General features: G+C 41.6%; 2 protein-coding genes across 5 annotated transcripts in view; both read right to left on the minus strand.

The window, feature by feature from the left end:
- The window catches only part of tbc1d1 (TBC1 (tre-2/USP6, BUB2, cdc16) domain family, member 1), a 39,710-nt gene extending 30,233 nt beyond the window's left edge, over nucleotides 1-9,477 (minus strand). For 2 of the 4 annotated variants that reach the window (XM_047816110.1, XM_027134943.2), the window contains exons 1-3: nucleotides 9,199-9,477; nucleotides 7,925-8,181; nucleotides 7,610-7,846 (exon numbers count right to left, since the gene is read on the minus strand). In XM_047816110.1, coding sequence (XP_047672066.1) covers nucleotides 7,610-7,846; nucleotides 7,925-8,176 — 489 coding nt within the window. In that variant the 5' untranslated portion in view covers nucleotides 8,177-8,181; nucleotides 9,199-9,477. Of the gene's footprint in view, nucleotides 1-2,431; nucleotides 2,983-7,609; nucleotides 7,847-7,924; nucleotides 8,182-9,198 lie in introns of those variants that run through there. The other 2 variants (XM_027134936.2, XM_047816111.1) reach the window with 2 other exon arrangements.
- A 522-nt stretch (nucleotides 9,478-9,999) lies between these two features.
- Nucleotides 10,000-17,640, minus strand: pgm2 (phosphoglucomutase 2). Its single transcript, XM_027135022.2, has 13 exons — nucleotides 17,454-17,640; nucleotides 16,048-16,215; nucleotides 15,603-15,794; nucleotides 15,345-15,428; nucleotides 14,988-15,181; nucleotides 14,663-14,852; nucleotides 14,409-14,506; nucleotides 13,844-14,030; nucleotides 13,663-13,756; nucleotides 13,134-13,263; nucleotides 12,827-13,016; nucleotides 12,602-12,735; nucleotides 10,000-12,253 (listed from the first exon to the last, which is right to left on the minus strand). Exons 1-13 carry the CDS (start codon nucleotides 17,529-17,531, stop codon nucleotides 12,145-12,147), a joined length of 1,848 nt encoding a protein of 615 aa, XP_026990823.1. The 5' UTR covers nucleotides 17,532-17,640; the 3' UTR covers nucleotides 10,000-12,144.
- Between the last annotated feature and the right edge of the window lie 698 nt (nucleotides 17,641-18,338).

The raw sequence follows: 18,338 nt of genomic DNA on the forward strand, positions 1-18,338 counted from the left end.
TCACACTCCCTCCCACACACACACACACACACACACACACACACACCACCACACTACCCCCTCCCACACACACGCACGCACACTCCTCCCACACACCACACACCACACACACACACACACTCACTCCTCCCACACACACACACACACTCACTCACACACACACACACACACACTCACTCACACTCCCTCCCACACACACACACACACACACACACACACACACTCCCTCCCACACACACTCCCTCCCACACACACACACACTCCCTCCCACACACACACACACACACACACACTCCCTCCCGCACACAATCTCTCTCACGCACACACACACTCCCTCCCACACACACACACTCCCTCCCACACACACACACTCACACCCACACACACAAACACACCCACCCACACACACAAACACACCCACCCACACACCAAAACACACCCCCCCACACAAACAGAACACAACAAACACCCCACCCACACACACAACACCCCCCCACACACACAAACACTCCCACCCACACACACAAACACTCCCACCCACACACACAAACACTCCCACCCACACACACAAACACTCCCTCCCACACACACACACACACCCTCCCACACACACACACACACCCTCCCACACACACACACACTCTCCCTCCCACACACACTCCCTCCCACACACACTCCCTCACTCACTCACTCCCACACACACACACACTCCCTCCCACACACACACACACACTCCCTCCCACACACACACACACACACTCCCTCCCACACACACACACTCACTCACTCACTCCCTCCCACACACACACTCACTCACACACACATTCACACACACTCACTCCCTCCCTCCCACACACACACTACCTCCCTCCCTCCCTCCCACTCTCTCTCTCTCTCTCACACACTCACTCCCTCTCATGCTCACTCCCTTCCTCACACACACAGAATTTCAGATAAGCTGATAGAACTATGACTACTGTGTAAACAGATGCAGTTGCACTAACTTCATGCTCACTACTTGCTCAGTCAGCTTTGAATACTTAATACTCTGTGCGTGTGCTCGTGTGTGTGTGTTTGTTTCGAGGGGAATTCCATTCCTGCTTCCCATGTAACCTAAGAGTGATGTCAAGTTTGGATGTCAAAAGGTCAGAGGTCATAAAGTGCCAGAGAAACAGAAAGTATAACAGAAATATGACATTATTCAGCTGATCTGCACTGGTCTCTCTCTCTCTCTCACACACACACACACACACAAACACACACAGGGCAGTTCTACAGTGTTGTTTTGCCAGAGCAGAAGGTGAAGCAGTCACATGAAGTGGCCGAGAACAGTCATGTGACACACACACACACACACACACACACACACACACACACACACACACACACACACACACACACACATACTCACTCACTTTCCCACACACACAAAAAACCCTGACAGTTATGTTGTGGGAATTTGATTTTCAGTGGGTTAATGACATCATCCTCATCCTCATCAACCACATACAGATGAAGTGAGTAGATAATGGAACAGTGTAGGGCTGTTAGAGCTGGATGTGCGCGTGCACACACACACATGCTTCAATCTACTCAAGCACAAAGAGCAGACCAAAACTGACCATAACTGTCTTTCTACTTCCATCTGTATCTCTCTCTTTTATTCTCTCCCCATACACTTCTGTCTCTCTCTTTCTCTCTGTCTGTCTCCACATAAATGTCTGTCTCTCACTTGTCCGTCTCACCTATACACGTCTCTCACTTTTATTCCATGTATCTCCCCATACACATCTGTCTCTCTCTCTTTCTCTCTTATTCTCTCCCCTATACACACCAGTCTGTCTCTCTTTATGCTGTCCATCTCCCCTATACACACCTTTCTGTCTCTCTTTTATTCTCTCCCCTACACACACCTGTCTGTCTGTCTGTATCTCTCTCTCTCTTTCTCTCTCTCATTCTCTCCCCTATACACACCCGTCTGTCTCTCTCAGTGAATGTCAGACAGATCTCTGCATCTTTCTCCTAATTTTAACCTCCTACATGTGTGTACTTCACATTAAATGAATGAGCTGAACAAGAAAGCACAGTAATGTCACTGTTAGCTCACAGACACCGTCCTTATTAATGACTAGTTTAAGATTTATTACACTGCACTTTTCTCCAAGTTCAGCTGAACTGGGAACAGTTATAAGATATGAGTAAATAAAAAAAGCGTTTAGAATCCTAACAGCAGAAACACCAGGATAAAAAAGTGAACATATTTAATAAAAAAGTAAACATATTTAATTGAACTCTGAGACTATTAGCTATTAGCTATTGAAGCTGACCGGGTTTAGCATGCTAGCTTTTTAGCCTAAACAGTGTCAGTGTGTGAACTTCTGTAAAATAAACCATTTTTTGTAAGTCTGTGAGTTACTAGAGCGGTACTCACTGTGTTTTTATCCGCTTTCACATCCCGCCTGAGCAAGTTCTGAAACCGCGCTTTCATTGCCACAGCCATTTACCTCAGTGTAAAAATAAATAAATAAATAAATAAAAAAGTTGGATAAGTCGCCTGAACTGGAGCAGAAAGGTGCGTCCCAATTCGACACTTGTTCCCTACCTAGGGAGCGAACTCGGTTAACAGATTCGCCGTCTAAATGTAATAATTATACGGATTACCTGAGAGTTTACACTTCATTAAGTTCTGCCTATCACCTAAAGTTTACTTCATTCTATTTTACAGATTACATTTTTTGTTCGTTTTTTTATTCATTAAAAAAAAAGAATTAAATATTTTTGACAATTCTGTCAATTTCTATATATTTTAACAGTATCTATTTTATACACACTAGCTAGCTATATCATTAGCTAGACATCCGTAGCATCCGTATTTCCCCGAGCGCTCGGTCTTCTTCTTCTTCTTTTTCTTCTTTTTCTAAGTCAAACTCTAAAATACAAACATGGAGGTGATCATGTCATCGTTCAAAGCTCAGGCTTCCACTTCTGAGTTGGCATGAATCAGCCAAAGCTTTAGTAGAAACCTAGTTTTAGCTTGCTATCCTTAACACAACCTTCACACACAATTAACACAAATTTTACACATTATGCAATTAACACAAATTTAACACATTATGACAACATGATCTTTATACAACATTCACACCCTGTCTAAACATCCACACAACCTTCACACAACCCCCCATATAAAATCCACACAACCTTTACACAACCCCCATATAAAATCCACACAACCTTTACACAACCCCCATATAAAATCCACACAATCCCCACATAAAATCCACACAACCTCCACGCAACCCCCACATAACCCCCATATAAAATCAACACAACCTCCACACAACCCCCATATAACCCCCATATAAAATCAACACAACCTCCACACAACCCCCCATATAAAATCCACACAACACACAACCCCCATATATAATACACACAACCCCATATAAAATCAACACAACCTTCACACAACCCCCATATAAAATCAACACAATCTCCACACAACCCCCATATAAAATCCACACAACCCCCATATAAAATCAACACAACCTACACACTCAAACACATCTAATCCGATCCAAACTAGGCTTAACATTTCCTCCAACAGCCTTGTTTAGCAGTATATAAACCCTTCCACTTCATGGCTATCTGCTCTTTCTTGAATGAGCCCAATCTCACCAAATTTAACCAGCACATGAGAATTAGAAAACAAGGAAGCCTGGAAAATAATTATCTTTAAAGGCAAACAGAGTTTCTTGATTCCCATGTGGCCCAGCATCCTTAGTACAAGAGCATTCTGATGAAAATGACGTTAAAAGTCGTGAGGATCGAAAGACAGATATAACTTTGTCGTTGCATGGAACGGGTAAATAGCTGTATGATGGAAACGCTGTTTAGCATCTAGCTGAAGAAACACTTCTAACTGTTTAGCATCTAGTAGAACTGTGTAAATGAGCAGATAAACATGTAAATATATGTAGAACAAATACATAAAGCTATGGTAGTATGTGCAGAAGCTGGTGAGCTAATATATGTGTGTATGTCTAAATAAAATGACCTCTAGGTGTGAAAGAGTGCATAAATGTGTGTGTATGGGGGGTGTTGGTTATCATCCAGGGTGTATTTGTGACCTTCACCAGGATAAGCATCTCACATAAAATACATTTAACTGGTTGTTAGTGTCATATAAGCCTTGTGACCGAGATGTGCTCCTGTATTGTTCACGGATTGGCTGGACTGCTATTTGGATTGGACTTCCATCCAGTGTGTGACTGCAGCAGCAACAGCTGGTCGTGTCAAAATAAGCTGAGAAAACAAGTGACATGAGGGTGAGTGAGTGAGTGTGTGTGTGTGTGTGATCTCAAGTTGAAATTCTGCCAAACTGTATTTCCGAATACTAGTTGAACAGAGCTCCACCTAGTGGCTCAGAAATTCCTCATCAGTCAGAGAGAGACTGAGGGAAAGGAAGTGAAACATAAAAACGTTGGGTGGATGGATGGATGGATAGAAATTTAATTTACAAACACCTTTATAAGTCATATTATACACATAATTAGGGTTCTCAGAGGTTAACACCATTCAATAATAATAATCAAAATACAATAAAGAAAAGAACTTCTAACCGACTTCATGTTTCTAAGACAAAAAATGTGCAAGCTGAAGTACAAGCTTTTGTATTGTGGAGTTAAACTACACTCAGAGAAGGTGTGAAAATGGCCACGGAGAAAATGGCCATCTGCATACATCATCAGGAAGAGTAGAAGTTTCAGTTTGTGAGCTCCGTGGATGAGGGGTTCCCTTTAAAATCCAGTATAGAGAGTCTGCGGTAGTGGCTACTGCTCTGTAGCTGCACTACACCTTGCCTACCTTCTTTAGACAGATGTTAAACACTTTGATGTACCCGGTGAAATCCACTAGATTCAAGATAAAAGTGAAGATGCTACTCAGTTGTTAATAATTAGTGCATCCTCTGTAGGACATTTTGGGTATCAGATATTGACTAAGCAACCTTTTACTCTCAACTGCCCCTTCCCGGTTTTTTAAAAGGTCTGGAACCAGCCAGATGTTGTGGAATATAGACCTCCCGGGTATGCAGTAGGTCTGATCAGCATGAATCACTTCCTCCAGAATGCTTCCCAGTCAGGTGGCTAAAATTTTAGAGATTACTTTATAATCACTGCATAATAAGGACACAGGTCTCGGGATTTTGATGTTGGTTAGATCTCCCTTTTTTGGTAACAGTATGAGGACTGTTCTGCACCTCTGTGGCAGAAACCAGAGATGGGGAACTCAAGGCATATGACTTGACTCGAGTAAGACTTAAGTCGCATATTTGAGACAAATATTAAAAAAAGACTCGACATTCATGACTTGAGACTTGACTCGGACTTGAGTTAAATGACTCAGAGATGGGGACTCGACTTGACTCGAGTCAGACTTAAGTCACATATTTGGGACTTGAGACTTGCTTGACAAATATTAAAAAAAGACTCGACTTGACTTTGACTTGACATTCATGACTTCAGACTTACTTGTGACTTGCACATGTGTGACTTTCTCCCACCTCTGGCAGAAACCCTCTCATTAGTCTATCATTTAGGACCTTCAGCAGGTCCTCCCCCACCTTGGCCCAGAACAACACCAGGAACACTTTGGATGTCCATTTAAACCAGGTGATTTTCCATCCTTCTTACCCTCCATACCTACAGATTGCTACGTCTCGGTGTTGTGGGACTTTTCGCAGCGCTCTTAGGAAGATCTGCTCTTTGACCTGGTTTCTTTATTCTCACAGGTATACAACTTTCTTTTAAAAAACTGACAGCTCTTTCACGTATCTTCAGTAGGCTCAGATAAAATATCTCCAGTTTCGTATCTCAGTGTGTGTGTGTGTGTGTGTGTGTGTGTGTGTGTGTGAGTGTGTGTGAGAGTGTGTGAGAGTGTGTGAGAGAGAGAGAGAGAGAGAGAGAGAGAGAGAGTGAGAGAGAGCGAGAGAGAGAGGAAGTGAAAGAAAGACAAAGAGATACAAGACAAATGAAAAAGTGGAAAGAGAGGAGGAGAAAGACTAACTTCAAATAAACAGTGAAAACAACACACACACACACACACACACACACACACACACACACACACACACACACACACACACACACACACACACACACACACAAACACACACTTTGCACCCCATCTCACCTATGGCCACAATAATGAACAGGAAATGAGTCAGATCCACATCCTGAGTGAGCAGCATTGTGAAGCACTTCACTCCAACACTGGTATACAACGTTCACACAACCTTCAATAAAAACCTCTGTACAACATTCACACAACTTTCTCACAGGCTCAAAATAACATGCAGACCAAGTCTTCACACACAACCTCCCAAGTCCTCCAAAACTCCTAGCGGGGGTGTTTGTGTGTGTACATGTGTGAATATGCGATGCGTGTGTGTGATATGCAGTGTGTCTGTGTATATATATGTAGTGTGTGTGTGCGTGTGTAGTGTGTATGCAGCGTGTCTGTGTGTGTGTGTGTGTGTGTGTGTGTATGTGTGAATATGCAATGTGTGTGAGAGTGTGTATATATGCAGTGTCCACATGGTCCTCAGGTCAGGTTGCTGTATCTGGTTTCCGTACAAACAAATGCTAGTGAGGTCACATTCTCTCACACACTCCTTTTTATAGCTCATTTGTGCATAATAACCATACACACTGTGTGTGTGTGTGTGTGTGTGTGTGTGTGTGTGTGTGTGTGTGTGTGTGTGTGCTGACATTTACAGACTCTGAGCTCCCACTCAACCTCCGCATCAAAGCATGGGATAAAAGCTGATCTTCAAAGAGACAAAAATTTAAAAAAAATTTTGCACAGAAACCACAAAACCTTCAGACAACATTCACACAACTTTCCCACAACCTTCGTGCAATGTTTGAATGAATCATCATTAACTTCATAATCAATAAGGAACATCATTAAACTGTTATCTCTGAGTCCCTGTGTAAGCTGTTACCATAGAAAAGATAACGTAGAACAAATCTGTGATGTCATATTGTCTGGCCTTCAGAAAGACTTTCTGACCAATCAGAATTGTGATTTCTCTTGTTTTTTGTTGTTTTGTGTGTGTTTGACATGTAGCAGGTGTGTCTTACACCTCAGGGAAGGTCAATCAGAAATAGATAAGCCAAGGGGGTGATATATGATGAATGCTAGGCATAACAGAGGTTTGAGTTTGTGTGTGAGGCTGTGTGTATGTGAGTGTATCGGTGTATGCATGTGTGTCTATGTGTGTGTGTATATGCATGTGTGTCTGTGTGTGCATGTGTGTATTTCCAAAGGCATGTGTGTATATATGCATGTGTGTTTATGTGTGTATACACACGTGTGTATATATGTGTGTGTACATGTGTGTATGTGTGGACACATGTGTGTATAAACGTGTGTGTGTATGTGTGGATGCATGTGTGTGTGTGTATAAGCATGTCTGTGTTTGTGTGTGTATAAGCATGTGTGTGTGTGTGTGTGCATAAGCATGTGGGTGTGTGCATAAGCATGTGGGTGTGTGTATGTGTATAAGCATGTGTGTGTGCATAAGCATGTTTGTACATTGGTGTACCTTGTGTTCATCATGGCAATGGAACACATAGCAGGTAGCGCTGGTTTCATCCCGAACCAGACAACCGAAGTAGCTCGGCTCTCGGCTGTTGTGGATGAGTTTGGTGACGCGATGTGGCCGCTGATGAAAGAGGACGTTGTGCCGCAGCGGGTCCCACTGGTCCTCTGCACAGGCCATGCCCAGCACACACCGCACCATGGAACACGAGATCTGCAGGACCACCGGACAGTCGCACATCTGGAAGAACGCAAGACGGGATATTGATGATTATAAAACCTTCACTCAGAAGCTGTTAATCCCTCAACAGCTGCTCACCTCTAGAGCTTGAGGTCCAGATATGGTTGTGCTGGAGCTCCTTTCCTTCAACCCAGGCCTGCGTATCTCAGCCACCACCCATGGCAGCATGGCCATGGTGATCTGGGGGTGAACCGCTAACGACCCGGCCAGTGTCAATCTGTACCGAATCTCCTCTTCCTCCTCGTCTTTATATCCTGATCCATCTGTGAGTGGCTTGGAAGAAGGGACGGGGTCACTTCTGGGTTTCACCTCAAAGCAGATGCCCTCCATGAGCACTGAGCATCAGAGAAACATTGGTTATCCAATACAATTAAATGTCTCACAGAAACTTCATCCCACAACCCTAACATTAACGTCCTGTAACAGCATGACCCTGAGTGTTACTCTCGTTACTTATCGCAATAATATAAAAAAGTTGTTCAGACTTTGAGAGGCAGGGTCTAGGGGAAGGGGTTTTACAAAACTGCTAAAAAAAAAAAAAAAAAAAACCAGTTAAAACCTGAACCAGGGTTTCCATAATAATGGTTTTCCACCACAGTAAAGTCCTCAGGATGGAAGAGTTTATCAGAGTTTTTGAACGGAAGTGAGAACAGGAACTAACATGCTACACGGAGGCTATGCAGCGTTTAACTGGTCTATAAACGGATATAAAGATCTTTTTTTTATCATGAAAACCTTATTTCGTCCCTTGATTGTAGAAGACGCCCCTGATCATAGAATGAGGTTAGGATTTGGACTAAATCATGAAGGACACTTCATCTGATACTCTGGAGGAGGATCAGTTTTTCAGAGACTTATTTTAGGCACAACAAACACACGCGCACACACACACACGCACACACACACACACACACACACACACACACACACACACACACACACACACACACACACACACAGGGGTGAATTTAAGTGATGTCTATTCTAAATATGAAATTTAATTGTAGTGTGTGTGATGTCCTAGTTGAGAGCTGTCTCTCTCTCTCTCTCTCTCTCTCTCTCTCACACACACACACACACACACACACACACACACACACTGGTATACAAATTTCACCACAAATTCTAAAAATAGTTTTATTTAAAAACCTGACAGTGCATCAAACATGCAGGTGTGTAAACTGTTAAATATCCAAAAGTGCAAGAGGAAATGAACAGTAACATCAAAGCTCGTGGTGAAAAGTGGATAAAACATGACTTTGTTTTTTTGATGAATATGTAAAAATTAATAACAATAATAATAATAATAATAATAATAATAATAATAATAATAATAATAATAATGTCTGTACCTTCACGTGCAGAGGCTCCGCCCACTTCGTTAACGGATTTCTTTCAATCAAACCCCGTTATTATCCATTTAAACACTCATTAGACTTTTCTCATTCATTACAACTTCTTAAAATGGTTTTCATTACTTAATCCTGGTTCACAAAAAGCACGACTTTTGTCGGGAAATAAAGCAGTGATAAGGAAGTTTCTCCTCAGTGAAACTTCACTTCAGTGTACACGAGACGTGCGGCGCTCACAGCGAGCCTGCTGCTCGTGCGCTCTCTTTCTCGACGCATGCGCGTTCGGTGGGCGGGGTTTTCGTGGGTATGCTGCTAGGTTACCGAGCATGGCGGCTACCGGAAGTCCGAACGATAATTGAATAAACAAACAAATACACAAACGAAGAAATAAATCAGGTAACTAAATTGAAATGTACTAATAAAACAATTGAAAGTAACGCTAAACAACACTATAAATCAATAAAAAAATTGTATATATATATATATGTATATATACACACACAACTTGCATGAAGAGATATCTCTTGTTTACATATGCAGTTTACTGAGGTAAAAGGAATTACTTACATCTGTAAACTTTTACAGACTGACAGATAATAAAAATTATATATATATATAATTTATGACTGATGGTTTATCATTATAATCACCCATTATTTAATACCCTGTGTAATCTGTGCTGGGGTTTTTTGTGCATATAAAACCAAAATGTATTGACATTTAGACACAGAGCTTTTATAGAACCGTCTCAAAATCCTGTTTCAAAATGTTAACCACAAAGAAAAACACAAGACAGAGCGATGTGATCAATTATTTTCCTTTTATTCGTTAATAAGTATAAAGTTAACTGAAGAATGTTCAGCTCAAAAGTGTGAAGTGTGTACAGTGTGAGCCACGTGTGTGAGCCGACAGTGGGTTCGAGTCCACACGGCAGAGGAATATTTAGATAAAGTAATAAATGTTATTAAATAATACAAACAGTAAACACTTCAGGATTTATTCAGAGAGCACTGCAATGACGTTCAGCAGTCCTTCAATTTTGTGTTTCTCTGTGGTTCTGAGTTTAAATCCCAGGAATGTCTGCTTCAGCTGCAGTTGCAGGTGCTTTGGATAATGGCTATGTGGAATCTTTCAATTTTATTCAAAATGCACACCACTGGATTAGACTTCAGACTCCACAAAACTGAATCAAAACCACATGATGCGTTAATTAACCATGATTAATTAATAGTTTATTTTTCTACTTATACACTGCATTTCAGACACAGTCACTTTGTAATATGGAATAAATAAGAAAAGAAGATTAAATCTCACATTTCTCAGATCTGGAGAGAGTTGCACAAATTCAGTCTCTTTCAGACAAAGTTATACTCAATACTTAGAATCTGAGGCGAAAACCTGCACCTCTGTATTAATAAGTAAAATTACTCGAGTGGGACGTTATTTTGTATTCAGTTATTAAGTATATAAAACTGACCAGAAATAAGCGAGAGGAAATCTTATCCATGCATGAAGGAGGGTGAGTCAAATGAACATGTTTGTGCTGTTTATAACTGTGTCATATTTCTACATCATCGCTAATCTGCTTACATCAATTGTAAAGGTTATTAAAAAGTGGGACTTTTTTTTTATTTAAAGGTTATTATTTGACTTTATTAAATATTATGCTAACTTGAGACAACTTTCAGATATATAGATATGTTATACATGTTTAAGGTCCACTGGTAAGATAATGTTTAATACATTTTTAATTCATTAATACTTAAATAAAGTAAAGTTCAAAGTAAAAATCAGCAAAATCAGTTAAAGTAGAAATCGGCATAATCAGTACTTAAGTACAGTAGCAAAGTTCAATTACTCAAATATCACACTTCAGCACTAGTTATAATATCAGTGTATGAGGTTAATATCACCACAATTCACACCAATGGACACGCCAGCAAGAAAACACCAACACTAAAGGTTTAAGAAGGTGGACAAAGAGGAAACCGACAACTGTTCATTAAATAAAAAGGAATGTTAAAAATCATCATCAGAGAAGAAAAAAAAACAGGAATAAATCAGCAATCAAAAGTATCAAATTCCAGCAGAAATAAGATAATAAAATCAGTCAAAGTCTGGAACTTGGATGTGAGGGTTTCTAATACAGCGCCGGATTCAGATTCAGACAGATGTGTGAACAGGAATGTTAGATGCTTTCAGTGTTACAGTAAAGAAATCAGCATCCTGAAGAATTTCATTCCTCCTACATTAAAGCAAATTACCAACAATTACCTTTGTTTTGATTTTTTTTAAATATTAAGCAAGTTTCATCTGTTTAGAGTTACATTTATGTTTGTGGAAGCTCAGCGTAAAACGTCCTCCTTCACAGTCATTCCGTAAATATACATACATAAAATAAATGTCTCCTCATGTGACCAGAGCGAATTCTTTGTTAAAAAAGACCTTAAAAACCTGATTAAGCTTCAAGTCAAAAGTGCTGCATTATGGAATGAAATAAAGATTAAAGACAAAGATTGAAGCTATGCTTGGATGAAAATGTCTTACTGGTCCCAGGTTCTGTAAGATCGTGTTTCCTCGAACAAAGGTTTTTTTTTTTCTTTCCTGGTGTTGCGATGCTAATGTTGCTTTGATTAAATCTTTTTTCCCTTCAGTTTACATTTCTGGTGCTAAACTAAACTAAAATGTAGCTCTGAAGAGAACTGGTGTCTGGGGGTCATAAAGGGTGATGTTGATGTTAAGTGGGCATGTCAGATGGTCAGTAGTGTTCAAGACCTCTCAGGATAGAAAGTGCTGGTCTGAGATTGCATTCATTAGGATCACAGATTCAGGTCCTCTGAACCCAGTGACGTCATTAGAGCTGCGGTCTGTGATGCGAACGTGTGTGTGTGTGCGTGCGAGAGAGATATAGAGCGAGAGAACTTCAGAAAACTTTACACTAGCATATTAACTCGACGCTTGTCGAGCGATCAGATTGTTCTTCTCTGGCTGAAAGAAATTCTGGATGATGGCATCCACCAGGCTGTTCAGCTCGCTGTTCAGCTGAGTCACATCACTGAGAGGAAAAAAAAAAAAGCATTAATTACACCTTTAAACTTCTAAATATCATTTCATTTTTATATTTTTTATATTTTTTACACAGCTATTTAAAAGTTAAGGATCTGTGATGTCTATAATATAAACACTCTAGAATAAAATTCTAAGGTCTATCATTTTGTCACATGCCTTGATACAGTATTTGTGAGAACTGATGATAATTTAAAGGTGACTAATAACCTGGAAATATATACAACATATATTAATAATTTCAATTGTGGACCGGATTTTGGTGAAATATTGGTGGCTTTGTTTTTTGTTTTGAAGTGTTTAGGGTGATGTCATGGTGCAGAGTAGATGCTCTTACCTGTTCCCCGGAGCAGCACACAGCTCAGTGTAGTACTTGATCTTGGGCTCGGTGCCACTGGTGCGCATAGTGGCCACGCCTCCGTTAGCAAAGGTGAAGGTGATCATCTGACTGCTCTTACTGGTAGGAAGGATCTGAGTGAGAAACATACAGAAAGTGGTCAGAGACACGAGCTACATGTGTAGCAGAATCTGAAAGGCTCTTAAAATCCAGGGAGCGGCTCACGGCTTTGTTATCCGGCTGGCTGCTGTCGTGACCCGTTGTGAGGTCACGGACGGCGGTGATGGCGAAACCCTGGCAGTCTTTAGGATAAGTGTTCTCGCCGTCGTAGTTCCTCAGACGTTCGAACAGCTGTCTGATGGTGTCCTGGTTGTGGCAGATGAAGTAGGAGTTCGAGGTGATGTGGTAGCCATACCTATGTACACACACAGAGAAGAGGCTAATGCGGCTAACAAGCAATGGAAGCCTATAGCTACCAGTTTAGCACAGCACTAAAGAGTCAATCTCATATTTTGGGATTATTTCGACTCACTCGTTGTAAATGGCTTCAAGCTGCTGTGACAGGGAGGTGTTTTTGGAGGTCAGGTATGAGATCATCTCTCCGGCGATGGCTGCTGCACTCACTCCATCCTTATCCAACACGGCAGGACTGCACATGTATCCTGAATAAACACGGTTTTCATGTGTTATTACACAATTATGAGAGCTTAAACCCCACACTTTCTTGCCGCATTGCCTTCGTCTACTAGGTTAGATGTTTCTACTGGCTGTGGAACAGTATGAAAAAGCCTGACTCAGGTAGTTGCTAAGTGGTTGCTATGCTATCCCAGCTAGTCACTAGGGTGTTGCTAGGTCCCAGGTGTTCAATATGTTTTTTCTAGACAGTTTAACTACGGTCCCACGTGGCTGCTAGATTGTTGCTAAGGAAACTGTTAAGGAAACTTTAAAAACCCTGTGTATGGAGCGTTACATCATCTGCTCAAAATTCTGGCACCTCAGGGTTACTGACTTCTGGAAACTGACTCCAAACTAAACTGAGAGTTTTGCTGGTGGTGTCGTACCGATGGCCTCTTCAAAGGCAAACAGGACGGTTTTTCCCTGCTCCAGCAGCTGACACGCTCTATTCCCCATCCACTTGAAGCCGGTCAGAGTCTCCTACAGAGAGCGAGAGAACAGAAGGATGGAGAAATTCCAATCAGGTGATTACACAGTGAAATCGTTACAGAGTGAAAGATCAGGCACCTCGAAGTGAAAGCCCTCTTTAAGTGCGATGGCCCGCAGGATCTTTGAGGAGACGGTGCTGGCCAGCATGTACACATCCTTTGCCAAGGACTTGTACTGATCCCCTTGTTTCTCCTTCCAGCACTGAAACATCCACCAGCCGAGCAGTGCGCCGAGCTCGTTCCCCGAGAAGACCTTCCACTCACCGCTGCATAAACAACAAGAGGACTGGTGAGATGAAGAGAAAGGAGGTGTGTTCACACACATACACTAACACACACACTCGCACACACTCTCGCACACTCACACGAGTATGAGTGTGTGTTTGTGTGTGAGTGTAAGAAAAACACACACTTATACTCGCACACAAACACATACTTGCAAACAAACACACACTCATACACTTACACACACACGCACAGAATATGAGTGTGTGTGTATAAGCGTGTGTTTGTGTGCCGGTGTATAAGTGTTTGTTTGTCATACACTCGCACACAAACACACACTCATACACTCGCACAAACATATACACTCGCACACACACAAACACACTCATACACTCGCACAAACTCATACACTCAATAACCTCAGCTTTTTCTCAGCTATTGCCAGTCGGTCTGCGTCTGGGTCATTGGCCAGAACCACGGTTGCTCCCTCTCGGTCCGCTAGAGCAAAAGACAGGTTCTACACACACACACACACACACACATATATACACACACACACACACACGCACACACACACACACACACACACACACACACTTTAGTTACCTTTAATGCTGTGGAATATCCAAATAACAAAAACACCAATTTTGTGTTTGTGTGTGTGTGTCTCTACCAGCACTCCTGCTCCTTCCTCAGGGTTGGGGTACACCACTGTTGGGAAGTCGGGGTCAGGATCTTTCTGCTCCTCCACAGCGTATGGAGGTCGAAGGTCAAAAGCTTTAAAAGCCTCCTGGACGAAGATGTGACCCACACCATGCACTGAGGTGTGTACGATCTTCGCCTCTGAACTCTTGTTCAGCTCTCTGTGTGAAAAGCAGAAACCAGAAACACACAGCATTTAAAAGCTGAAAAAATACACACGAATGTTTACGATCCCACGTTCTGAAACGTTTTTCATCTCGACATCATCCCGTGTGTGTGTGTGTGTGTGTACGTACCTATAGCAACAGTGTTGTTGAATAGACTGCATGTATTCTCGGTGTATATCCTGATACGGGTCTTTGAGCAGCGTGCTCTGTAAAGCAGCTTCTGTATCCCACGACTCAGCCCATGGCTCCAGGTTCTCCTCTATAGCTGAAGAGATACCTTTATCATGTGGGGAGATGATCTGAGCGCCGTTCTCCCAGTACACCTGACACACACACAAACACACACTCTCAATCAGTGTGAAATATGTAGATGACTGAATCATCATGACTCCATCTATAAACCAAATGCAGTCAAATTAAATCCTGATAATGTTCGCCAGATAAATCATTGAGCTCAGTAAGATGTTATGAGATTTCCGTCTGTACCTTGTAACCGTTGTCCTGTTTGGGGTTGTGAGATGCCGTCACCATGATACCAGCACAGAGTTTCAGATAAGATACAGTGAAAGGCTGAGAGTGAGAGGGGGGGGAGGAGAGAGAGAAATTGCTCAGACAGATGATTGTGGCATGTGACACTGTGACGGTTGTGACGCCATTACTCATGAAATCTTTAAGCTTTTAAGTGAATTCTCTGTGGTATTGTGTGTGTGTGTGTGTGTGTGTGTGTAGAGCTACACTACGCACCACATACGGCGTGGGAGTGAAGACAGAGAAAAGGTGCACAGGAACTCCTCGGCTGATGAACACGGCCGCAGCCAGGGAGGCAAAGCCCCTGCTGCTGGCACCGCTGGGGATGTGCTCACGAGCGTCGAACCCGATCACCACACCGCGCGTCTTCAGATCCTCAAAACACTGTTCCAGGTAGCGACAGAACCCCTAATGGAGAAAGAGAGAGAGAACAAATAAAAATGTATTGTGTATAAAAGTATTAACTGTGAAGCTTATTATTAGAACTTCCTGAAGGAGTCTCCAGCTTTGTATTTTCTGCCTTGAAGAAAACATTTTGTTCTAAGAAAGTTTTAACGACATCAACATCACATTTCTGTGCCTATTAAAACGTCTGGAGGCATAACCTCGAGGGCTGTGTGCTCTCCAACTGCAGCATTGTATTTATTTGTGCTCGTCTCACCTGGGTAGTCTGTATGATGGTGAGGTCGTTCATGCGGGACACGCCGGGCCCCATGGCGGCTCTCAGCCCCGCCGTCCCGAACTCCATCCGGGCGCTGAAACACTTGCGTAGCTCAGCTATGTTTCCTGCCTTCACCATCTCTCGCACGCACTCCGCAGTCTTGCTGTTCTGTATATGCCAAAATATCAGAGAAATATAAAATACAGAATGCACCGAGACCTCGGAGTCTGAGAAAGATCACTCGTTTTATTTTTATGTTTTTTTTTTTTTTTTCATTTAATGGTCAGATGGACAGTGTCATCTGCATTTAGCCAACTGACTTCGGTCATGTGAGGGACGTGCCAGTTTCCTTTTACTCCCACACGTCTCCACACGCAACACAGACAATGTAAACTCAAATGTAGCCTAAATCATCAGATTTAATTTTTGCCAATCAGTTTCCATCCGTTTTCCATTTAGTTGCCAAATGAGTTTCATGTGTCACACCATGTCACTTTAGTTACTACAATGAGGCTCACTGTAGACCTTGTGTCTCATCACAAAACCTCCTCTGTATCGACTTGGGCTCGTCTCAAGGTCGACCAAAGCTGTGTCCCAGATGACTCACTATAGTAAGAGTTGAGTGTATAAATGTGTACGTGTGTCCACACAACTCACACCATTGAAACAACACGAGAACCTAGAATATTGTTTAAGTGTGTGATTTGGGACACACTTCAAATTTTTCTTCCTTTATAAATCATTGGAGTAACGCTCAGATGAAGTAAATGCTCATCCTCTGATATATTTCAGTCTGGATCCTTATTATTATTTTTCTTAAAGCTAAAAAAAAAACAGTTTAATCCAGATGCAATAGTGAATCAGTTCTAATTGGTTCATCAAAAGAATCGGTTCGGAAAGAACGATTTGATAAGGAATCAGAAGGAATCAGAATCAGAAGGAATCAGAATCAGAATCAGGTTTATTCCCAGTTTCTGTAGGGCGGTGTGTTGGTGCATAGTAATAATAGAGAAGGAGCATAAATATAAATATAAGAAACAACGGTTATATATAAAAAAAAAATGAGGAAGGATTCATTTATTCACAATTATTTTAAACTGAATCATTTGTCATTTTAAGGAAGAAACTTTATTATTAAGCCAAATAAAAGTTCAATGTGTGTGCGTATGAGAGTAAAAATACACGTATTAGCTTGGTGAACTGACAGCTAGCTAACAAGCTGTAGTCGTGATTGTAAAAGCATCAGCGTTATCCATTAGTGCACTAAACACGTGCGGACTGAACACTGAGCTCGAACCCTACATAGGGCACCAATAAACACTCCACCACACGGTTTGACACTAGTTTTACTCCCACCATGTAGATCTGTTCCCGCTAGCATTGCCATTCATATTAAACCTGCTTACCTTGTCAAACTCTAACCACTGTTTAACAGCGTTATCCAGAGTCACATCTCCGGTACTTTCCGGTCCTTTTTCCGCCATATTATCCGCTCCTTTTATTCCTGCTATACTGATTCTACAATCATAAACCTGCCGCTGTGCCGTAACTTATGAAAAGCTCAGTCCGAACGCTCTCCGACCGAATACCAAACAGCTCCATAAAGTGCACTCGGTAGGGCGCATGTGTTCCTCCATAAAGCCCTAGATGTAGTGCACTAATATAGGGTCCGAGAAGCCGTTTGAACTACAGCCTCTGTGCCGATGACGTAGTACAGCAGGGAACTCAGGCTGCGATCTGATTGGCTCTTAAACTCCGATGATTATTTTACTAATTTTAAAATAAAACACAATAAAATATGCAAAATTTCTAAATGACTAGCAAACACACATCTAGTGTTTGAAAACACACCTCATTGTCTTTCTGCCATCCCAATGAACTGAATGACTGAATAATAAAATGTTAATAATAACAATAACAATAATAATAACAATAACAACAACAACAAAAAATAATAACAATAATAATAAATAATAATAATGTTAATAATAATACCACTAATAATAATAAATAATAAAACTAATAAAAATGTAATAAATAACAACAATAACAATAATAATAACAACAACAACAATAATAATAATAATAACAATAATAATAATAATAACAGGGGCACGTTGGCTCAGTGGTTAGCACGTTCTCCTCACACCTCTAGGGATGGGGGTTCGATTCCCACCTCCGCCTCATGTGTGTGGAGTTTGCATGTTCTCCCCGTGCCTCTGGGGTTTCCTCCGAGAACTCCGGTTTCCTTCCCTGGTCCAAAGACATGCACGGTAGGTTGATTGGCATCT

This window comes from Tachysurus fulvidraco, chromosome 7 (assembly GCF_022655615.1).
Source record: "Tachysurus fulvidraco isolate hzauxx_2018 chromosome 7, HZAU_PFXX_2.0, whole genome shotgun sequence".
Classification (NCBI taxonomy): domain Eukaryota; kingdom Metazoa; phylum Chordata; class Actinopteri; order Siluriformes; family Bagridae; genus Tachysurus; species Tachysurus fulvidraco.

Coding starts and splice junctions, on each gene's coding strand:
- pgm2 (XM_027135022.2), bottom strand. CDS start 17,531: ATGGCGGAAAAAGGACCGGAAAGTACCGGAGATGTGACTCTGGATAAC. Junction 13,017..13,133: donor CTTGAAGCCATTTACAACGA/GTGAGTCGAAAT, acceptor GTGTGTACATAG/GTATGGCTACCACATCACCT. Junction 12,254..12,601: donor TGTGCTGCTCCGGGGAACAG/GTAAGAGCATCT, acceptor TTTTCCTCTCAG/TGATGTGACTCAGCTGAACA.